Raw genomic sequence first — 24,393 nt, forward strand, 5'->3', positions numbered from 1 at the left:
ATCGATGGAGAAGAGCGGAGGCGATGAGCCAGGGTGGATGCAGCCCTCACACTCCCAGGGCTGACACGTACTCTACTGATGTGAAAGACAGTCTCTGTGTCCCTTACACACAGAAAACTGCAGGACTACGTAAGTTAGCGTACACATAGCCTCCTTTAACTTAGCACCAGCCTTCTTACAGCTGCATTTCTTGCCATACCAGACCAAAACCTGAGGTTAAATTCTACATAATATAAATCAACTGGTACATGAATGAGGTGAAATTCATGTACTATGAAATTCCCCAGGTTATGAAGGAACTAGACTTTGGGTAACAGATACCCTAAGCAGCATCCCTCTGATTCAGCTGAATAGGGCAAGGATTGTGTCCTTCCGTACACTCATGCAGTTGCCCAACATGATGATGATAATGCTGATCCCAACAAAAACACTCCATGCAGATGTGGCATAAAAACTTTGTGAAGGGCAGATGACAGTTACAAAATTCCTCATTCACTCTGGAAATTGGGACTGCATCTAACAAATGAGGCGAGAGTATCTGCAGGGAGTCGGAGCCCGACAACTGCACAGCAGACAGCATTTCATCCGTATTTACTTCTTGGAAGACATCGTTCGTTTCAATGACAAATTGCAAGTGCTTTGAACATCTCCTCCAGGGTCTTGCAGGCTTTCTTTCCAGATGGAGGGATTTCTTTCTTATGAAGAATTAAATTTATTTCCGCTATTACATAACAAAGGAGTGACACGTACATCTCAACATCAAATGCAACCGCTCTTTTATGGCCCTCGGACACATGTGTAACATCTCATCTGAAGCCGAATAACCTCTTGAGTTGTTGGCTTGGGACTGGAATAGCTATTCTTGGGATTAAGACAGTCTGCAGTATCCATTTCATATGAATTCTTCATTGCTCTTGAATACCTCCAAATACCATAAAAGCTGTTTTGTGTTCCACCTCTGGTGGTTAAGAAGAAGGTGGTATCTCCTCTCAGTGTGCCCTTCGCCCTCTTAACACAGGTGTTCAGAATTCCTCAGCTAATTACTGTAATTTGCCTGGTATAAGTGGGAAACTGAGGACCAGCATAAGGGTACGGTATGCTCCATGGCTCAGTGGATCCGCCGTGGGACTCACTGCTCAGCAACAAAGGCTAATCAAAAGCATTTTCCCGAGTGCATCAATCAATTTCACTGGATCCTATTAAATACCATACCAAAAATAAAAGCTTTGGTCTACAGCTTCAAAGCTCTGTGGCCCAAGTCATACTTAATCTAATACAGGCCCAAAATAAGAGACAGAAAACTAATATTTATGCCGGAAATATAACATGCTGCAGGATTTGCTTCTTTAGTGTAAAGTAACTTTTTCCAGAGCCCAAATTTTATCTTCTGATGGAATCTACCTCCAATAAAAAAAGGCAAGGCTAGTATACATCTTTTGATTAAAATGAGCGACCATCTCTCAACATTTGAGAGGTGAGGGATTCAAAGTCTTTGACCTGCTTTGCCTCCTGCAGAAGCCAGTGTTTGCTGAAACAGGGGAACTGTCTCCCTCCAGAGTCTCAGCTGTGACGGATCTTTCTCTGTGTCCAGCTTCAAACACCGGTGACTCAAGAGACTGGCCTACCTCTTAATTTGATGCAGAACTCTTAAAAATAGGTTCTGCATAATTTTATTTTCAGATGGAGTAGTCAGCTCTAGGTGGATTGTTTCCCTTTTTGTAGTTCTCTAAATCTGTGCTAAGAAAAATGAAAATTATTTAGATTGTAAGCTCTTTGGGGGAAAAACTGGATCTTTAAGGGATCTGCCTGTGTTCACAGAACCAGGCAGATAAGATGAGCTCAAGATATAACACCTGTGAGTAATCTGGTAAAAATGACTAAATTCTATAATTGATATCCCCGAGACCCTGCAAAACTCCCTTATGAGAAGCCTATCTCAAAGTATTGCATAGCCTTGTAATAAAGGTGGTTTCGAGTATGTTGTTGAGAATGAAGGTAAGCATGGAAAGACTAAAATGAGGAAAACCAAAAACGCTGTGGCTGTTTAAGGCAGAAAAAAATTCAAAAGAGATCATATGCACAGGCAAAACTATTTTTCACAAGGATCCACGAGTAATAATCAATAATACTGATTGAGGAGGCATTTGATGAAACAGGCAGCAAGTCTAAACAGGGTAAAGCTGACCTATGGAAATTGTTGGAAAAAGATATCACCAAGATCAGGACTCTGTTAAGATTGCCAGAAAAGAGACTCTCTGTTCTGCATTGCTTTCTAAGTGTTCTTAAAAAGAAAATAGTTATACGTGGAGCTGCTGTGTGCTATCTAACCTTGCCCCGGGGTAAGCATGAGTTACTTTTGCCTTCCTTTATGCCAGCTGGGGTTAAGTTGAAGACTTAACAATGTACTGATTGGAATTAGAGAACTAATGCATCCCCATAGATGTCTTGGACATCTGTGATCTAGTCTGTATTTTCAGCTATTTGATCTGAAATATTTTGCAATGTAACTCATCAGTGCACTACATGAAAAATCTGTATACTTAACGGAGTAAAAGCTGGTTAACGGTCACCTTAAAACATCAGATGTCATTGAAAAAAATCCCTAAAGAGAAATGTTTATAAGGGGTAAACAAGAAATTGTTGCTTACAAGATTTGTGTTTGACAAAAGAGAGGCAAAATGGCAAATAAAAGATGATAAAGGTTGAATAAAATTGGACTGCTGGGCACACTGTGTCTCTTCCCAAACAGGGCAGGATAAAACCAAATACACAATTGCATATTTGCAGGTAATTTTCACAGAGCACGTGTGACTGTCTTGTTGGATTGCAGTGTACACTACTGCTTCCTTCATTGAAGTTGTGATCTGCTGGTTGCCCAGACCTACGGAACCAGTGGTCACCGCGAATGTGCAGAACAATGTTGTTACGTGCTGTAGCCGTATCTTCCCCAGAGTCATCACCATCGGGCACAACGTACTGACCGCAGCCAGGACACTTCTGATGCTTCTTAGTCTCGAGCTTCATTGCAGTTGAAACAAATTACTCTTTATTCATGAACAGGCAATTCTTAAAAGTAATAGGAACTGCTAAAAGGAAGAACTTGCATGGTTGCAAGGGGTCTTGCCCAGCATCTTCTACTTACTTAATTTCTACTTGTCATTTGAAGCTATTTTTGCTATAGCGCTGTCAAGAACTGGTTGTTTGTGCATGAGTGATTACACAATGTACCAGGAAGAGGCTTGGAAATGGCACTTACTAACGTACAAAGAAGTTTGACAGCGGACATAATAAAAAGTCCACCCCACTGGTAACCCAAGACATGCAAGTTTATTTCTAAAAGAGGGCTACTGCCTTCAGACACCAGCTGTGTAGGGACTAGCTCTGGGATGGCAGCAAGGTCCCCTCCGCTCACCGCAGCACCAGGCACCGCTTATGAGGCCTCAGGTACCGGGGACACGTGGGGAAACTTGGAGGAAGGCGTCAGTGGGGAGAAATGAATCACCAGTGGGTTTTTCTGCCATACGCTTTCTGTTGGAGGTATTGCTTTCACGTTCCTTCAACTATCTTTGGTAAATTTAGTTTCGTTTCAGTCTAACGAGGCTTTTTGGAGTATTTGGCCACAATTAGTCTTTTTATCCAGGGGAAGCCTGTGTTTTTTTTTCCCCAACGTGTATGTTAACTTTTCATACACATGTTTACAACATGCTGAAATATTTATTTGGACCATTTAGAGGCAGGCATCTCTGGAGCGGATGGGAAGAGGGGCAGGACCAGGTCCGTGGTGCGCAGCCTGCCTTCACCCCGCTCCCTGAGGAGCGCCGAGGGGCGGCCCCGAGGGCCGGCGCGCGGGAGGCGGCGGAACTGAGACCTGTCCCCACGGTTGGTTTTTCATGGGGGGGAAAGCGAGGTTTTGCGGCCCCACGGGGAGCGCGACGCCGAGCGCCCGCCCGCGCCCCCACAGGCGGGGCGGCCATTTTACCGCCGGGCCCCGGGGCCGGCCCCGCGGGGCGCCCCGCCGCGCGCACCGCCCGTCCGCCGGGGCCGGGCCGCCGCCATTTCCGCGCGGCGGGGGGCGGAGCTGGGCCGCGCCGGGGCAGGCGATGGCGGCGGCGGGAGCGCTGCCCGCTGCGGCGGCGCGGCTGGGGAGCGCCGTGGCGGCCGCGCCGGAGGCCCGTCTGGAGAGCGTGCGGGCGCTGGCGGGCCTGTTCCGGGAGGCGCAGCTCAGGTAGCGGGGAGGAGGGGCCGCCCGCGGCCACGTGGGCCGGGGGAGGGAGCTTCGGCCGCGGGAAGCGGCGGTGCCGGCGGGCCTGGGTGGTCCTTGCGGCGGCGCGGCCGCCCGCCCGTGTGCCGGCAGGCAGGGCTCGCCTCTGCTCCGAGAGCAGTCCTGCCCCTCGGGGTGACGGCTGCGGGCCGGGGGCTCCGCGGTGAGAGGGGCCCTTAGTGCCCACTGAGGGGCGGCCGGGTGCCGTCGGTTCCTGCTGTGAAATCTCTGACCCCTGGGGGCTGTTCGTGGGGAACCCGGGGGTCACTTGTGGGGGCAGTGGGGTGACCTGTCCTTTCTCCTTCCCTTTCCCTTGGGGGTGCCATGGGGAGCGGTCAGTCTGCTCGCGTCCCTGTGCCTGTGGCAGGCCCAGGGCAGGGAGGAAAGCTTTGTGTCTCCCAGTCGCAGATGACAACAGTTGCCCTTCTAGGCAGGTACGCTGAGGTGGGTTGTAGCTGTGGGAATAGCCGCTGTGGGGCAAAAAGCCACGGTGAGCCCTGCAGGGTGGCTAGAAACGGGTAAGACATGCCTGTGTGAGGCCCTGCTGGGTGACAGTTCCATGCCCGCCTGAGGGCAAGGCCTTGGGACGAGGGTGGTGGTTGTAGGCCTTGGCGGCCGAGGGCACGTACTGTGCAGCAGGATGGGCTGCAGTGGCTTCAGTGGGAAGAAAGGTTGGGTGCCCCTTAGTAGCTTTAAGATAGGGAGAGAAAGTCTGAGCTTACTGGAGGAAGCAAGGGGCTGGTACAGAGCATTGCTGTTCCTGCAAGGTCGGGTGGACCTCTGTGATACCACACAATGCTGCTGGCTTTGGCAAAGGTTGGGCATGCAGAGGTTCAGCTGTGTGACTGGGCTTAGAGTAATGGTTTCCACTCTTCCTGGAAGGTGGGAGGCAGCATAAGTTGTTGTGAAGGTCATGCTCACTCGTCCTAACAGCAGCTGTTTGAAGGTTATAACACCTAAGAAAGAAGAATCAAACTTTTTAGCTTAGCATAAAATTGTGGTAGTGTTTTGTTTTGGTTTTTTAAAATTCCCAATACTATTTTTGTTAATTAAACCCACATATAAAAGTCGGGGGTGGGGGGGGAAGATATACTTAGAAATATTCTCTTGTGATCTTTGTGTGTGCAGGAGACCTTCTGGTGTTCATCTCAATTTCTCCAGGAAGAAAGGAGGACCTATGCAGATTTTGGGCTTACATGCTGATGCTTTCTCTGCCTGTTTCTTCCCTTCCTCCCTGAAACCTCTGCCACTGTGTTTGACAGAGAAGTAGATATTCCCCAAAATAGCCAAGTTTTGTGGGTGCAGGTGGTCTGGAAGAGAGACACTGTAATTGCCCTTCCAGAAAGATGAGGCTGTAGTGTTAGCTTACATCCTATAGGACATGACACAATGGATCTGAGAGCAACTTTGACAATAAATTTGCCAACTGTGGAAAATACTGTTGTTGGTGCTGTTGAACCAGAAGACACAACCCAATGGATGTTCGGTATTTAAAGTTGTGATATTCAGTGACAATGCTCTTGTTATTACGTGATTGTTCAGTGCTTGTGGAAACAAAATAATTTTAAAATATGAGTTCTAGTGGTCTGTAATTCAGAAGCAAATAAAGTGAGGAAAATAGTGCCCCAACTACGAGACCATGGTATGGAATTTGGGAGACTTGAATTCAGCTGTGTGCTCTTCTTGAGACTTTCAGTGCTTTTAAGCAGATGACCTGATTTCTTTATGCTTCCATTATTAATCTACAAAAGGAAGAAAATGGCTTTATTACCAGGAATATTGTGAAGATAAATACTTTAAAGGCTTTTTAGGTACTCCACTTACAGGAGTGGAATGGTATAAGTACCTAAAACATAGAGTGGAAATACAGAATTGCAAAATTCTCGGTTTTCCTCATAATTCCTGACTAGTTGCATGATTTTTGGAGCCCTAGTCTTTTGAACAGGGTTGCATTAATGTTTTTAACTCTGTGTTCACTAGGATGTTATCTTGTAGAGTTTCTGTTTTTAACAGTTGAGCACTTAGATCTTACAAGGAGTGACAGTAATCTTCCTTTTGGCATGGATGCATGAATTCTAACTCTTTGTTTTGACTTAACAAGAAATTGTGCGTGTCTTCCTTGTCTGAGGGCTGGGCTGTTGTACCCTTTGCTTCTGCTTCCTCTTGTATTCCTGCAGAATACTTGATACTAAAATCAAGGACAGGTGGCAGCAGCAAATTGTGAAGGTCCTGTCTTAAGCAACAAAACATAGGAAACAGAAGTTTTTGGAATATCCACAGAGCAGTTCTGAATGAATGTCAAGGCCTATTTACAAGAGAAGGTATTTTTTCACCTAAAAACTCCTAAACAGGCTCCTTGCTAGTTTTATAAAATAATATTTAAAGATTAGGAAAAAGGTTATGGAAGGAAGATATTTTCCTATTTTAACTTTTCAAAAATACGTTTTAAATACTCGTAGCTGCTGTTTTTATCTGTATGTGAATCTTTGACATACCGCTGGAAAGAAGATTATTTTTTAAAAATGGTTTTAAGCATTGCTGTGGAACAGTTACCTGAAATCACTCTTGACCTATTTCTTAATGTTAGCTAAACACTTCCTGCTCTCCTTGCTGATTTGAGAATTTAGTTTTTTGTGCAGAAGGATGATTTTAATTAAAATTCCTTTGTAGTACACACTCAAATTGCAATGATGTATAAATGCTTAAGTGCAAGAGTCGCATCTAAATTTTCTCTGAAGAGAATCCTGCTTTACCAAACAGCTTTTAAGTCAGTCCTTGTTTGTTTGGAATAACTTTTGCTTGTTTGGTTAGGTTTTTCTGTTCTGTTGTAGGAAGAGAGTTGCTGTGGGCAGAAACATCTGGCTTGAGCACTTTAATTTTCTTTCATAGCGTGCAAGAGAGAGATTTGGAGATCTGTCTCCTTGCTGATACATAAAATCCACATCTAATTCCACATTCGCGATGAGGACAGGCATTTCCTTGTGTATTTCACGTTTGCTCTGTTAAGACAGGCAAGAGTTTAATCTTCATATTTTACTGGAAATGTCTACGCTCTTTTTTTTTTTTTTTTTTTTTTTTACTTTCAATCTAATATTAAGAGAAAAGTTGTCACGATGGCCTGGTATGTTTGTGATCAGTTATCTGACTAAAACTTCTGTTCTGCTGCGTAACTCTGTAACAAGAGTAGAAACTTTTCCAGGATCTGCATGACTTTAAGGTGTTCTTTTAACAGCAGAGTCACAAGAATGCTCACAAAAGTACTTGCAGCTTTCTTCATTTCTGTTTTACCAATTTCAAATAATTGAATGTTGTACAGTAGTACATGTCTTTTACTGACCACTGGTTTCTGTATTTTGAAGTCAGGTCAGGAAATGACCAGTTCCGTGTGATAATCTAACACACAGGCATAGGCCATGTGTTGGATTATAAATATAAAGGAAACTGGAATTGGACTGCGAGATTTCCTATTTTAGAATAATTTCAGTGTTTAAAAACTCAGCTGACTAACAGCTAATGGTTCTTCATGGCATCTTCTCTCAATAGAGAAAACATGGCTTTTGTGTGTTTGGGACAGGGCCTGGCTGGGCGCTCCTTTACCAGACCGTAGGTCTTCTAATGTTTAGAAAAAATTGCGTCTGGATACATTTACCATGTGTACTGTGGTACATCAGCAGCAGGAGCTGTACCACTTCCTGTAAGTTGAAGGTTCAAGTCCCATGAATGTTTTGTCTTATGTCTTAAAAACAAAACCAAATTCCAAGCCTTCTTTCTAGTTATATAAGCTCCACTGTTTTCTTTATGACTGAGGGCTAGCTCTGCATTTTGTCTTTGTTGTGCCACTTTAGTATTTTCCCCTCAGTACTACACCACTGTAAAATGTAGCTTCACCTCCCCCCGCCCCTGCTGTAGATAATTCTTACTGATGCTGTGGTGGGGTTTTTTTGGTGTTTTAATGTAGCTGGAGATTGTGTTAAGTGTACTGGTCTTGATCAACTGTGAGGTTGTAGAATACAATACGTATTTCCTGGAGATCTGAAATCTTATGTTGTAGTAATTTAATGATATTTGTGTACATTGTTGTATTTCTTACAGTGCAAGTGCTCTTCCTTCTTTAAGTCTACTCCACAGCCTAACAGACCTCAATATTGGATGCGCCTCACTGTCAGTAAGATATAGATGAACATGAAAGTGTCACTTTTGGAGCAACAAGAGTGATAAGAGGCTTAGAAAACGTGAACTGTGAGTAAAGGCTGAGAGAATCGGTTTTGTTTAGTCTAGGAAAGAGAACATGGCAGGAGCAGAGGTGGGAAATATGATAGTCTTCAGACATGTCTTAAGGGTGTTACAGATAGGATGTGTAGATGTGGTGCTTAGGGACATGGTCTAGTGGTGGAGTTGGCAGTGTTAGGTTAATGGTTGGACTCAATGATCTTAAGGGTCTTTTCCAACCTAAATGATTCTATGGTTTGGTTTATGGACATGTGATCACTTGTGATAAAGAGTAGGCAGAATTTCTAATTGTGCAAATGTTTAGACATTTGAGCAAGCAGCAGAACACAGGTAATACTGTATCATCCACTAATGTTTGTTCAAGAAATTTTTAAATATTACTTTAGAAAGAGTTTTCTGTGTGAACGTGTTTTGTTTAATATTACTTTCCGTTTCATCTCACTTTCTTCTGTTCATAGCTTAGGAGGTATTTCTCAACCTTATGTCTCAGATCCTAACTTTCCTGTTTGATCTTGAGTACATGATAAGTCTGTTTAAGGTTCAGGGAGGCTGCATCTGGATTTCCCTTTTTTGACTCTGGTCAGAAGCATTGGATGAGCTAATTTATTGAACTTTCCTGTAGCAATGCCATAAACACTCTTTGGTGTGGCTTCTTTTCACCAGCATGTAGTATCAAAACTGAGTTAGCAATGTTTGTAATGTGTTGCCTTTATCTCCTTTCTGAACATAAAATCAGGGGAGAGAGTACGTGAATAGCTGTAGTTTGGAAACGTTGTGCAGATCTGCGTGACAGATCATCTGCAGATGTGCGTCCTGGGGAGTCTGGTGAATCTATGTGGTGCAGCAGCATCAGCGCTCTCATCCATTCAGAGTATCTGTGTATGTGCTTATGGTTTTGTAGTGTTGTTTTCCTAGGTCTTGATACTGTAAGAAGTGGCATGGTATTTTTTGTGTTGGGTAGTTGTCTGCTGAAGGAGACAGGGTCGACTTTCTCCCTTGGCTTTGATTCACACACTTCAGAATAATGGTAGTGCAGCCACCGACTTTCTTCACGACTTCTTTTTCTCCCTCTGGTGAAATTTGTGGCAGGCTGTTTTATAATGGAGCTTCTGATACCTCCTTCTTCTGAAGCATCTAGTGCTGGACATTTAAACTGTGTTCATTAATTAAATCAATTTCCTAATTCTTAAAATAACATGCAGTGTCATATATAACCATGCTAGCTACGTGCATTAGGGAGACTTTTTTTTTTTTAAAAATTAAGATTCCAAAGAGCTGTTGGAAAGCTGTGAGGAATACTGAGACAACACAACTCTTTCACAGCCCCTTTTCTGAAAAGGCTGGTGGGATGATTGTGTGCATATATTTTGCTCTTTCTACTTGAAAGACCTTGTATACTATGGATAGTTAAAGCTTGTTGCAGAAACATCTTCAGGTTTACAGTAAGATGCGTAATTGTCATAATATGAGGCTTTTTGATAGCAGTGCATTTTTTTTTGTTCACTACAAATTTATTTATTTCAGAGAAATGGCAGAAGAAAGTGTATTTCGGGATCTCCTGAACATCCTGATGAGCACCTCAAGTGAAATTGAGCAGGCCTACAAGGACTCCTGTGAAATGGTAGATCTAGACACCTGCCTGCTGCTCATAGCAGAGTGTTTCAGATGTCTGAGGAATGCCTGTGTTGAGTGTGCCAAGAATCAACATGTCATGAGGTATAGTTATGATTCATTTTAACCCATACAAAAATATAACCTCTGATGTTTGTGTGGTTTTATATAGAGATTCTTATTTTACACTGCTGTGTTAGTTGATTTATTAACTGGTATTTCCTGCTTGATGCAATCACTTGAAATGAAGTATGCAAGGAACAAAAATAGCTGACCTATTTGTAGGTCAGAGTTTGGGACACTGCTGAATAATAGAACAAAGTGTTTGTGTCCTTAGTATGAGTTGATTATGCAAATGATGTAAGCCTTTTGGAAGTCTGACTGTAGAACTATCCTTTTTTCTCTTTCGTTTCTTTAATTTTTTGAATAACATAATGAATGAATAAATAGTCTTAATTATCAGTTACAGGATTAGTAAGTTTTTTTTTTTAAGGTACATTTAGATCTGTCTGGCACTCGTGGCAAAGTATAGTGTGTAGAATTGTGCATCAACCCCCAAGAACCCAAAACCAATCAACCAAAAAAAAACCCCCAAAACCTGTTACAAGTTTGTTAGATCACGAAGAATTGTTGTGGAGCACAGTCTTAAAATTTGGTTTCTTGCGACTTGTCAAATTTGGTTTATTGAACTAAATATAATTTTGACATGGGACAAAGTCGCAACTTCTGTGCTGCGGCAGAATTTTGTTAATGCCACAAAAGTTGCAGGACTTTCATAGAAGGCATTTGTTTTAGAATAAGGTAAATCTAAGTTCAGGCTCTTACCTTTTTGTTCCTGGCAGTGCTGGCAGTTGTGATCACGTTGTGGGTCAAGGAACTGATCTGACAGAAAACTTACATGCTTGTTTATAAATTTTTGCTGGGTGGATGTTCAGCCAGACTGGGTTCCTTATTGTAACTTACTGTAGCTCCATAGTTACTCATGTTAACAAAACGGGGGGAACAGAGTTGTGTGGTTGCGAGTTGGTAGGATTGCTCTTTTCACTAGTGTGGCAAATACAACCTAGTTTTGAATGTCTGAATTCCATTCGAAAGTAAGAACTAATTTTTAATTTCTAATGGAATTCTGATATCCAACCTGCTTCTGAACAAAAATGTTCTCTGCACTGGTTATACTTGTGCTGTCTTCTTGCCCTCACTAGGCAGTTAGCATAGCCTTGCTCATTTAGGAAGTTGGGTGCTAGTAATTGTACTTTCCTTTAGGCTGCAGGAGAGGGAAGGCCTGTGTGAATAGAAGGTTCTGAGCATGTTTCTAACAGTGAGGAACTCAGTGGGTCACTCATCGGATACTGTTTTGGCTTTGTAGCAGCATAAGAATTTATGCTCCTTTTAATAACGCACTGGGTGCTTTGAGCCAGCTGTATATTAGCCATATGTTTGTGTTGATTTTAAGCAGTTGCAAATGTACAAGTTGTTTAGGAATTAAATGTCCTGAATGATCAAAAGTTGTGAATGGAAGGAAAATTACGTGCCTTTGATGTTGGTTTGAAATGTGCAACATTCAGATATTCCCAACCCCCACCCCACCCCACCCCCCCCAACTACAAATTTTTTGATCAAAATCGAAACTGATTGTTTCTAGGAAAGAATGCAAAGATTGTAAACACATGGATTGTGTAACCACTCTTAAACTATTGGGGAATATGAAGCTTTGTTCTTCCGGGGTCAGTTTTTCTGCTTTGTGTGCTGTGAAGAAATTTGGGGTCTGAAGGAATGGGAAATGTTTTGATTTTAATAGATTGTATGTATACCACTGTGCATGTGTGTATTATATATTTATAAATGTATCTTTGGCTTTTCTTCTGTGTTGGAACTTAACGAGAAGGAGTATATGTTTGTCTAGAAAACATCTGCAGAGGATAATTATGCAGCATTCATATGTGATGATATGATTTTTTAAGTTACTCATGCATGGATGTGGAGGTTTGGTAGAGATGGTATTGCCACGTTCTGAAGTTTCAGCCACTCTGGCTGATCTCTTCTCAAAAAGCTTGACTACTAAAGTACAAATGAGTTAAAAGCTGAAAACTTCATCTGCTTATACTGTATTCTTTGACTTCCGTTTTTTACTCCTTTTGCATGCGCATCCTGGCATGTATGTTGTCTACCTTCAGGATTGCTGATCTTTGGCTGTAGAATTATTTTGGTGTTTTTCATTCCAAATGGCTTCACTTCACTGGTTTATCTTTGCTATCACCATGTTTTTCCATGTCTGCAAGTGTTCAAGGTCAGGTTGGATTGGGCTTTCAGCTACCTGGTCTGGTGGAAGTTGTCCCTGCCCACAGCAGGGGGGTTGGACTAGATGATCTTTAAAGGTCCCTTCCAACCCAAACCTCTCTGAGATTCTACCTATGATTCCTTCTCACTGGAGAAAAGATAAATGATTCCTTGACCCTCCCTGCTTCCCTCTGAGAGTTTTGTATGTTTCCCTTTGAAGTGGCCCTGTTCATTTGATGGTTGTCACTAATCACTTTGTTGGTATTTAATATCCTCAAAGTTTATTACTAAGTAAGGTACATTGACACTTTGCCCCAACCAGCCTGAACTTCAAACAAAGCAAAGTTTTTACACAAATAAAGCTGTTTCAATTACAGGAGTAACATGCTAATTTTTAACATCTGATTTCGAAGAATAGCAAAAAGAGAGGAAAAGATACTTAGCTCTGAAGGTACTGCATCCAAAATTGTTAATATGCAGGCTGATGCAGTAAACCTGTACCTTTTGCTTCTGATGGCAGTGGTGTGGCTACTGATAGTCAGGCAGAGTTAAGTAGGAGAAACTGCTTTTTATTTCAGAGTTTCTGAAGATGTTAAAGACTTGCTGTTAACTTCAGTGAAAAGCATTTTCGCTTTATTTGACAGTATTTCATATCAAATAACTTTTTTTTTTTTCCCCCCTCCCCCAATTTAATGATAGGAACTTGGGTCTCATCTCTACATCTGTCCATTTGATCAAATTGCTTCATGGAATACAAATCAAAGAAGAATTATTATTGACTGGTAAGGCTGTGGATTTTGTTAAACATATAGCCTGCACTATGTTTTTTTATGTGGGAAGTCTTGTAGTGGTATGATGGCACCTTACTGATGCATTTTTTTCATAAATAAGCTTAATTGTTTCTTGAATTGCAGTTAAGAATTGGGGGGCTTTCTGTTATGCTGCTTGAAAAGAATCTTGGCCCCAAGTCTAGTCCAACTGTATTTTCCCTCAACCATTCCCTACAGATTGTTAAAGGAAAGATATGTGGAAACTTCTTTAAAATTAACCAGGATATTTGAATTGCAAAAAGGAAAAGTTCCTGTAATACCTCCATTCAAAATATGTTCTGCTATTTTACTGTCTTTTTATTTGATCTGCAAACATAGTGAAATGAAGAAATAGTCTTTTTTTATTTTGATGACACACGAAATAATTTACCTGATTCCAGGAAACAAATTTTGGCTGTGACTTTTTAAAATTATTTTTTAACTTTTATTTCTGTACTGTGGTTGCTGGCCAGTCAGGGTAGTATCTGCCAAGACCTAAGTACTGATTTGGGTAGTGTTCACATTTCCTTAATGGATGAGTTTTTTCTTTTCTTTTCATGCAGTGAAGAGAAAATCTGACTATAGTATCCTTCCTCCTTAATGGCAGTTATTGCTACAGATTTCTACCAAACTCATTTCACTGCATATTAAGGCATTTTCAGTAATTCTCTTCACAGTCTGCGTTTTGCTGTGTGTGCATGTGGAGCTTGATACAGGGCATTGGACCCCAGTCTTTACCGTCTGTGGTTGCAGAGAGTAGGGAACATTTGGTTTCTCTTGCTACTTTTATTTCTTTTCACTCCCTTTACTTGGATGAGGTTTTTACTGAGTTCCTGTTGCTGCTTTTCTATCATTTTGTGAAAGCAAGTGAAACTACTGTCATACAGTAACTTACCCTCAAACACCTTTATGAAGCTGGGAAAGAGCAGTGAAGTCCAGGATACTGTTTTTCCTTTTGCTGCTATATTTGGCTGAAAATGAAGCCTTTCAAGCATGTGATGGTATTATGCTTCAGCCATGTTCACTCCTTCACCCGTTGCTGGAATCCTTCTTCCAGGGAGGGATCAGTGGTGCTAGCACAGTCCTTCAGTGTGGGAGGACTAGAACTAAACCCTGGGGGTGGCAAAAAGAAGGCATGCTCCATGACCATAAAAACTCACAGCACATAGTGACTCTCAAGCAGTGTCACAGGGTCAGACAGGGAGGACTGGGAAAAGGCATGGAGGGCAAGAATGTCCTGCCCCACAGTTGTGAACCCCTTCATAGACCAGTAAGAGAAATGGAAAAGCGATGGGAACTAAAATGCTGGTTTTTGTCCAGCCTGACATTGTTCCTACTAGGGTCCTTGACAGCAGTAGTCTCGAAAGGCTGTCCTGGGGATGTGGACTTCCCACCTTCAGCTTATTCAAAGCATCAGGAATTGCAGTGTGAGAATACCACCTTTCGGTGGTGTGTCCCAGCATCTGCAGGAGAGTGAGCAGGATGTACCCCTTGTTGGTTACATGCATTGTCTGAGGTTTCCCCTTCAGTCCTGTGGCTGCTGACCCCTCCTTGATGGGTTATCATATGCATGTGTGCTATTCTCCTGCTGCTGGGATCTGAAGAAGCAGCAGTGAATGTTACTCAGTAAAAAAGAATGGAGGGCATGGAACCCAGCAATTTGTTTAACTGCTTCAGACTCCTTTTCCAAGCCAGAGGATGTTGTAAAATCTCTTCTTATCACTATTGAAAATTAAGGGGAACATTGACCAGAAAGTTTTTAACAGTATTTCAATAAAGTGTTTTGTGACTGTTACTGTACATAACCATTCAATAAATGAGTTTGAGTTGTAACTAAAATTTGATGTGTTGACCCAGGATAGATGGTTCGTTTGATACTGTATGTAGTATTGATCTCATTGGGAAACATCTGTAATGAGCATGGCTTATGTATTCCATTTATGTTAGTACAACAAAAAAAAATTATAGACAAGCAAGTGTTGCTAATTCCTTGCTGAGTGATCTGATGAACTTTGTCCTATGTGAAAATTAAGCTAGTGCCTAGAGCACCAGCTCCTTCTACAGGGTGTACCTCAGAAGTTAGCAGTTACATTCAACTGTGGATTATTAGTCCTACTTTCAAAAGCGAGGCAAATTGCTAAATTAGACTTGGATAGCACTGTTGAAACAAAAGTAACCCATGAAATTAGTGAATGTCACTGTGTTTACTAACTATATTTCTGCTTCATGATTCTCCTCATATTTCATATAGGAAATTGAGTCACAAGGCTAGAGTAGCATGTGTATTTTGTTCTAGCAGATAATTAGGTGTTAAGTGGAATGTTTCAAGTTCATTTGGATGTGTCCCCTTTCTTCCTTTAAATGGCTGCTTGGATTTGATGGTTCCTCATGGTGCCTGTTTATGTCCTTAAGGTATTTTAAATACCTTCATGTTGCTTCCATAGCAACACAATACAAAGATAAAGAGATAATGCGATATTGCACAGTGAACAGCACTAATGTTTCACTTCATGTCCCTGTGAAAAATTCCCAGAGCAAGTCATTGTAGGCTAAATAAATTTGAAGTTCCAACATTGTTATATTTATGAAGAAGAGAGGTTGAAAATTCTTTATGCAGACTTATTTTAACCTGATCTGTGCTATGTTTTCACTCTTTTATCTGTTGGTAACTGTTAAGACTGGTAAGTCTCTGAGTGGTGTGATAATTTTTGTAGGAAAATTCAGTGTAGTACAATTTGTAATGGATAAAACCAGAAATGAAATAAAGTATATATTCTTGGGCCACTACTGTGACCAGTGTGGTGGTTCTAAGGGAGGGGACAAACTGCTTGTTCTAACAATATATTAGTGATCAAAGCAGCAAAAAAGGAGGTACCATGCGAAGTGGTGTGATTAAAAACTGTTGCTAGGATTCATTCCGTTAAATCCAGACTCCTTTGCATCTTCTCTGCTAGGAGAAATAATTTTTTTAATAGTTTATCTTAGGCCCATGTGTTATTTACATGGTTAATTTGGCTCCTCACTTCAGTATATTTACTGAAACAGCTCTACTTCAAGTTTTCAGCTTTTTTTTTTAATGTTATAAAAAGTTAGATAAATTCCTGTATGCTTGTAATGTACTTGTCCCAGCCAGCTGTGAAAAAAAGCTGTTGTTTTAGGTACCTGATATGCCACTGGACAATGGGCCAGAAAACCTGAAGGTGAGTTAGTATGTCTGTCCTGGAATAGCTCTTTAAGGCTTCAGATAGGTTTAAAAATAACTAGTTAATTCATATGGCATATATGGCAAAATACATATGGCATATAAAGATTGTCCGACCCCACCTGCAAGCCAGCCATCCCTGTAATAATAATCTTTCTTTTTAATGCGTATATTTAAAGAACATTTTTAGGCCTTTCCCGTATGCTGTTGGTACAGATAGCTGTTTGTCCCCACTCCTCCTCCTTTCTTACTTCCCAAGTTAGTTTTAGTTGCATTCAATAGCCTAGTTTCTCTTCTCGTAATTGCTTACAATACATAATAGTAATTTGTCTTGAGGAATTCATATTATGTAGTACTTAGAGAAGGGAACCTGCTCTAAGGAGTTGCACAGTGAAAGCCAACAGCTAGATGGGTGCAGGGGGTCGATGGGCAATGATGCTTAACAAGCGTTTAACAATTTGTAGCTTTTCTGGGCAGCCTCAAGGCTGATTTGTGTCAGATAAGTCATACGTACTTGTAAATGTGCTCTGCTTTCTTACTGCTCCAGCAGTCCTCCCTCCTTCTCTCTGCAAGAGAGAGAACTTCCCTGTCAAGTAGAGAAAAATTCAAGTGCTACACTTCTTGGACAGTATCTGAAAACTGAAGTTCACCTCAGTGTTCTTAAAACTATACATGCTGAAAGTCTAGGCAGTGGGTGATTGTGTAAGGAGGTACTTAACCTTTTAGATTACCTTTTGGATATTCCTGGTGGGAAGGCAGAGAAGATGACAAATGCTGCACCACTCTCCCCACTTCAGAAGTAATTTGAATAGGGATTGAAGATGCAGGAACTGTACCTACTCATGTGGAAATGCTGCATGCAAGAAGGTCTATTACATTTCTTCGTTAACTGATTTGAGACTACAGTCTTCCAACAAATAGCTAATAAGATACTCAAATTTTTACTTTGAGTCTTAGGAAAAAAATTGTCTCTGCAGAATATAGATTTAATGGAATCTTCGTAGTACCCTTTCCACATCCCTTTTATTTTAGTTATTTTTTTAATTTTAAAAAAGCCTCATCATAGCAAGCTTTTTTTTTCTGCTGTGGGTACAAAGACCAAGAACACTTGCCAGAGAAGCAGGCTGATGAAGCTGCCAGATGAACTTTAACTGAACTTAAAGCAGACTCAGATCTCTTAAGAGCTAAGAAGTAGTTCAGTATGTTAGGGATTGCAGCAGACATAGGAAATATCCTTGTCAGAAGCCCAAGTAGAAAATCTCCTTCACTTCATAGCATGTGTCTTGGTTTGGTTGTGGGGTTGGTTGGGTTTTTTTTGCGTTTTTTTTTTTTTTTTCTTTTTCCTATGGCAAATCTTAAGCTTTCCAGCAGAATCTAGCAGACCTTTGGGAAGGTATGTTGAGGTTTGTCAAGATGATGGATCTTTAGATTCCAGAGTGTGAGATCTGGATTTGGGATTCATCTCTGAAAACTGGAAAAAAGATAGCTTTGTTTCTCCATAATAAATTGCAATGAGGGCGTGCCTGTTTTGAAGCAAGCTTATGTTCAGTAGGGCTGTGTCCCATTTGATCCTTTCATTGATTCCCACCCCATCCTGGACAGAAGGAGCTTTAATCTTTTTGTTTGTAAATAGATCTTCTCAAACCTTTCACCGCTTCAAAATATTGCCAATGCTGAAGAATGTGCTTTGAATTCCAACATAATTGCTTAAAAAGTATTTATCTGCCAAAATACTTTTCTCTCCTCTAGGATGAAAAGGCATTGAATGCCTGGTAGCTGCCCTGCGTGGGACAATTTGTTGTGCAAGTTCTCTGAATGAGTTGATTGTCCTCTCTGAGCAGAACTGAGTGCAACTGCACTGTATCAGCCACAGAGCAATACTGTGCTGTTTGTGTGTGCCTGAGAGAAGTGCTCTGAGCATCACGCCAGCATTCCTCAGTTCCAGGCTGCTGGTGATACTCGAGCTAGCTTTAAACCAAGTGGCACGGGTTTTGTTATTGTTATGCTGTGCTGATGCCATGCCTCTTAAGTTTTTAGGGGTTTTAACCAACCAGGGTAAGCTGCATAAACATGCATTAATGGGAGAATATTAACAGCATATATTAATGTCATGGGTATTCCTGGAGATCTCAGTCAAAATCAGAGTCCAGATGTGCTAGTTGTACAAAGGTTTAGGTCATTCGCTGCTCTTAATGTTATGAAGTCCAGAAACGTTGGGTAAATTATAGTGGATGATAAGCTTGAACCCTTGAACAGGAATTTGACTTTGCTTCCAATTTTCTGAAAAGTGTTCAGGTGTAGTTTAACTGCTACAGATACTTTGTTCAGAACAGAACTTAAAACATTCTTTTAAAAGCAGTGATGAAAGATGACTCTATGTAGATTTTTTTTTAATACTGCGTTTATTATAGTAACTTGAGCATTTTCTGGTAGGATGTTCAGCAACGTGAATATCATATGTCTAACACCTGTTCACACCTCCTTTTTTGAGGGAGGATGTGTGGGAAAATATGGAATATCTTGTTTTAAACATTTTTAAAATACTTAAAATGCCAGGTACTTACAAGGGAGCTATAAAGAAATGTTTCTTGCTTTGAGCAGAAGAGGAGAAAGCCTGTGATGCTGTTAAGGTAAAGACAACCACAATGAATCTGAGACTTCTTCAGTGTTGTGTTGTTTTGTTTTTGTTTTTTGTTTTCCTCTACCTGCCAAGAGCCTTAATAATAACTTGGGTTCAGCTTCAGTCACTGTTCTTTAAGTACTTAAACTGATTTGGACCTGATCAGCTATCATGCATATTTTGTTTTGGTTCATGAAAAAACAATTGCTCTTGACCCATTGCTGCCTTATGGGTTGGTCGTGGTGTAGGAAGAAAGTGCGTTGGAAAGTACTTCTTAATCTGTCAGTGTGGAAGAGAAGTATTCTGCAGAAGAAATGGCAATAAATAACCTTGGAATTCAGAACTCTGTAAAAATACAAACAACATCTCTCCTTCATAGAGATTAAAAAAAAAAACCAGCATAAGGGTGTGTGTTTGCCTGAAAAATAAGAGGTAAGGAACCTAAGCTATCTGTAGCTTCCAGAGATACTATTTCTTGCAAAAGCCAGGTGGGGCGGAAGCATTTCATCTTTGATGAAATAACAAGACAAAAACTTTCTCCTGAGGTCTGCAGGAGAACATCACATGATTGAGCAAAGAAGAATACTTGATTTCTTTGTAAACCTTTGAAGGTGAAGGCATGCTGTATTAAAAAGCCACTGAATCATAAGATGTAGGAGTTCATGTAGTACTAGAAAATAATGTTGACTTTTTGTTATGAGAGATGCCTGAAAAGAAATGGGGAAGAGTTCACAAATTCCCAGGAGCTGCATTGGGTAGCTTATCCCTTCTAAAAAGTTGTTAATTCAAAGTCATTTTCAAGGCTTTACAGAAAAGGAGATGTTTAATCAAATGTTTTTGTTTTCATGAAGAAGAATCTGAGTAAAACAGGGAGCTTTGAGTTGTTATGTTTGCAAAAGTATTCTTGAAAACAAAAATGAATGAATACCAGTTAAGTGATGCAAGTGATTTCTACTTCCTCAAGAAAGGCTAGGAGAAATAAACCTTTCAGTTCTGTGCTCACTCAGTGAAACAAAACATAAGATGTTTCTTTGCTCTGACCTGTTCCTAGTTCTGCACTCAACCATTTGCAAATTGGAATTGCACTGGGCAACTGAGACTGGCTAATTTTGAAGGTATGGAAAAGCAGGGGAAGGTGACATTCTCAAACCTGCTAAAGAACACTAAATTGATTTTCCTTTATTCTTTTTTAAATGGGCAGCCATGTGTCCTTGACCTTTTCTTGATTCTTGTCAATATTTATTTATCTGTCTATTTATTTCTTTTCTTCCCCTAGAAGGCAATGGCAACAGTAGCACTGTTACTTTTGGTCCCATTAAAAAGATTATATCTTGGCAATAGGAAAATGAGATAGAAGTAAATACTCGGACCTTTTCAGAATGCATCTGAGTGGTACCTTTGCAGAACCAGTTAGCTTGAAAATCAGGGCATTTAAGGCTTATGTACTGGCATAGGAGTCTAACTATAGCCTATTTTTGATACTTCCTTTTTTCTGTACCTTATCATTTGGAATGACTTGTCATTCAGCAATGTATTTTAAATTAACAGGAAAGAGAAACAGTGGTCAGCTATGGAACCTAAATATTCTTTAACGAATGCCAGTATTGACCAAGGGAGTCTGTCTCTTATCTTTTGTGCTTCTCTTCTATTTCCTGTTCAGTATCTTTCATGTTTCTGTTTTATTCATCAAAAAATTTGCATTCTGCTTTAACTGCTTTTTGTACTTCTTTAATCATGTTGCACTGAATGGTTTCATTTCCAAATTACTGCTTGTATTTTATATATGAGAACAGGCATATTTTAAAATATGCCTGGAAAGTGTGATGGAACAGTAAATTTTTACTAGACAGACATCATAGCAGAGCAAATATCCAGAGCTGACCTAATGCATTTGGGAAACCATTGCTAGCTTTTATTGCCTATAAACAGAGGTCTTTTTTGCTGTCTGAACAACAAGTGTCTCCACACAGGCTTGGTTATATGGAGTTGATTGTAATGTTAGAGAAGTTAGAGAAGATGTAACTTTTAAATTGTATCCTGGAGACTCTCAAACACAATGGCTACTAAATTTAAACCAACAGGACTAAGGAAGGAAAGTTAATCCTTCCTCTCTTCCCATATCAGTGCCCTCTATATTTATCTCTGGAGGGGGAGGCAAACTGTTTTGTTGGGGTTTTGTGGTGGTGGTGGTGTTGTTTTGTTTTTGTTTTTTTGTGAGAAAAATACTGTAAATTATTAACGCTGCACATTCATTGTGTGAGTCATATGTTACGTGCTGATTTAGGTGGAATGAGAGAGTAAGTGGTTATAAAACTTGAATTATTTTACTTGTCATACAGAGTCAAAACATCATGAACTGTTAATAGGTGACATTTGTCAATTTAAGTTCATAGGCATATTAGCTTTTCTTTCAAGGGAGAGGAAGTGGGAGAGAGTGGTTCCCAAATGGACCTAGAGTTCATGGGGTTAATTCCCAAAAAGCAGCATGAAAGGAGCATGCCTCAGTTGCTTGGGAGGAAAAGAGACTTTAAAAATTTTCATCTCCATTTATTTTTGTATTTGGGGTTTCCTTTTGCTTACTGTTAGCATAATTAAACTATTTATGTTTAACAGTTTAAATAAACCAGATGCTAATTTAAACAGACTTTTTTTAGTCATATAAATGAGGGACAGCCCTGATCTTAAGAGTTGCCAGTTTCCATGTGTGATCTTTGCTTTGTCTGTCTAGGCTTTTTGTATGGGGGATTGGTGCCAGTACTTTGCTGCCACTGTTAAAGTAAAAACTATAATTACATTGTCAAAATAATATTTATAGTATTTTCGGGGAATAATTGTGGGAGTGTGACGAATATATTATACTCATCAAACTTTTATGTAAACATAAGCATGAGTTTTTTATTTGAGTTATTGGTGTTGTTTTTGGCCTTTGTGTTTTTCCAATCTGTAAAAATAATATTGGGATTTTCATGGTCTTTGTAGCATTTGCAGAGTGTATGCCCTAACAATCAGTTGATACACTATCTGGTAGAAGTAAACTGCTATTTGCACTTGTATTGGGATTTTGGTTTCATGTTTCATAGCTTAAGAAAATCCTGTGTTTTTTTTGAGTTTTGCTATCCCCTAATTATTATAGCTCAGAGCATTTTACTACTTTACCAAGCAGGAAAGTTTCAAGTAATTGGTTTGTTCTCTTGGTACCATTTGGGGTTGTTTGGGTTTTTTTGTTCCTTTGTGTTTAGCTTGTTAGTTTTTTTTAATTTTTTTTTTTTTTGAAAGTGTGTCTGAGTGCTTTTGAAAGGTGACTGTGAGCATCTCCCAGAAACATCTATGCTAGGAAGCAAGTACTAGGTTTCCTAACAATAGACAGTTGCTCTTTTGCTAGTTAATGCTATAGACAGGACTTGTGCATTCTTACTCCTGGGTGATGGTAAGTTATCAGGTGTAAAAATACGTCAATCCTGCCCTATCCTTCAGTTTTAACTTTACAACTGCTCTGTCTGTGCTGTGTTTTGGTGAATATTGCCATAGCTTTTTAATTTACTGTGTGTCTTCGTAACATCTACAGCAAGGATTACAGCCATGCAAGCTTCACCCTTCCTAAGTATGTCAACCTGATGCCACCTTCTGTGGATGAGAAGGTTCTCTTGGTCCTCATAGTTTGGTCCAAAATCCATTGAAGGTCGTGGAAAGACTGATTTGGGTGGGCTTTGTTCCATGTCTTTGTTCTTTGGCCTTTTTTCAGAAACTGCAAAGTAGAGAGCCAGCTTTTACAGCTTTTTCAGCTGTCCGCAGAAGGAAAAGAGCCAAACCTGGACTAAGGCGAGTCAAAGCGATGAATTGTCCTGAGTTTGCAAACACTGAATTCTCTTTAGCTCTTGGTGTGTAGTATTGCCCCTGTCTGCAGTGGTTAACTCTTGCCTCATGTACTGAGACTCCCACACTTTGAATCTTGTGTGGTGTGTACAGGCACAACTAACTGTGCACTACTACTGTTCTCCTGGAGGGGTTATTTTTTTTCATGACTGTGCCCTGCATGGCTAGTACAGTAAACTATATTTATGTAATACAGCAATAACTGTCATTTTGAGTAAATGCCAGTGTTAACTATTGTTTCAGCCTGACACATCTGTGTTAGTACACATAGCTTGGCTGTGACTTCTGGTATTAATACAGGAACTTTACACATGCCTTAATTTCTTTTTCTCATTTCATAACATCCAGAGTGGAATGAGGTTTGAGGAGATCGAGTTCAGATCCATTGAAGAAGGGCAGCTTTAGGACCAGGGATGCTATTTAAATGCAACATATTTTTATGTTAAGGGGGAGGAAGAAGGGGAGAGAGAGGTAGTAGTGGGGCTTCCAACTTGAGAATAAAACTTGAGGAGGGCCTGCATCATCACTACTAGACCCTTGCTACCACAGGCAAATGTAGGATCTCGTGTCCGAATACAGTAAGCTTCAGCTTTCTCTTTTTATCCCTTGTTAGTCCTATGGAAGATTGTTACCCTCCCCTCTTTTTAAAAAACCTTTTCCTATCTGGTGTCAAAATGTCCTACCGAGTTTGAATCCAGTGGTTCTTGATAGTACTTTTTTTTTCCCTACCTTGGGTCCTATTGCTTCTGCAGTGACTGGCTGATTTAAGCTGTGCTGAGCTGAATTACTTAATTTAGCATGAACTGTGAGTATAAAAGTGCATTATTGCAGTGGCTTGTTGATGTACAGTTTGAACTAGAGACCAGATCCTGCCTAGCGAGGTTCACCTCTCTGATGCTGTTGACATGGATGACATTGGAAGCAGACTTTGGAATAGTGACAAAAAAGCTGGTGCTTTCCAACAGTTTGGTGTTTGTTGCACTGATGATCAAAATTGTCCTTTCCATAATACTCAAGGAAAAAATATTTGAATGCTGCGCTGGGGGACGAGGTGGTGACTGTCTCAGAGTCAATGGAAATCATTCTGCTCCTTCTAGGAGAGAGCTAATATCCTCAAGTTGTAACAATTAGTAGATCAATGGGCTGCCTTGTAGGGTTCCCTTTTCCAGTTGCTGATACTGCTTTTAGGCAGTGTGTATAGCTGTTTTGTTTTTTTTTCTTGCTCCTGCAATTTGGAGGCTTTCTAGTACAGTCTGCCAAGATGTTGCTGATTTATGACACATGCATAGTGGTTTTATAATGTGGACTGATATCCACTTGGAGCACAAAGGAAATGGGAGTTTGCTGATGTCTATTTAATTAGAATGGTTTCTGGTTACTTTGGTTGAGGCTTGAAATGAACAGTAATGCCTATATTTCTGTGGACCTTTAAATACAGTGTTCTGTAAGCCCTTTCCTTCCTTCCTTCCTTCCTTGTTCTTTACTGTCCCCTACCCAACCAGCAAATAAT

General features: G+C 40.5%; 2 protein-coding genes across 4 annotated transcripts in view; both read left to right on the plus strand.

The window, feature by feature from the left end:
• The window catches only part of FAM118A (family with sequence similarity 118 member A), a 243,075-nt gene extending 232,691 nt beyond the window's left edge, over window positions 1–10,384 (plus strand). Inside the window, exon 9 of the transcript XR_012776474.1 lies at window positions 10,373–10,384. The gene's annotated coding sequence lies outside the window, so the exon portion shown is untranslated. The remainder of the gene's footprint in view (window positions 1–10,372) is intronic.
• Window positions 4,058–24,393, plus strand: part of ATXN10 (ataxin 10) — a 107,949-nt gene continuing 87,613 nt past the window's right edge. Inside the window, exons 1-3 of one of the 3 annotated variants that reach the window (XM_075507537.1) lie at window positions 4,058–4,225; window positions 10,016–10,207; window positions 13,079–13,161. In XM_075507537.1, coding sequence (XP_075363652.1) covers window positions 4,101–4,225; window positions 10,016–10,207; window positions 13,079–13,161 — 400 coding nt within the window. In that variant the 5' untranslated portion in view covers window positions 4,058–4,100. The remainder of the gene's footprint in view (window positions 4,226–10,015; window positions 10,208–13,078; window positions 13,162–24,393) is intronic. The other 2 variants (XM_075507526.1, XM_075507547.1) reach the window with 2 other exon arrangements.

Source organism: Mycteria americana, chromosome 1, assembly GCF_035582795.1.
Source record: "Mycteria americana isolate JAX WOST 10 ecotype Jacksonville Zoo and Gardens chromosome 1, USCA_MyAme_1.0, whole genome shotgun sequence".
Classification (NCBI taxonomy): Eukaryota; Metazoa; Chordata; class Aves; order Ciconiiformes; family Ciconiidae; genus Mycteria; species Mycteria americana.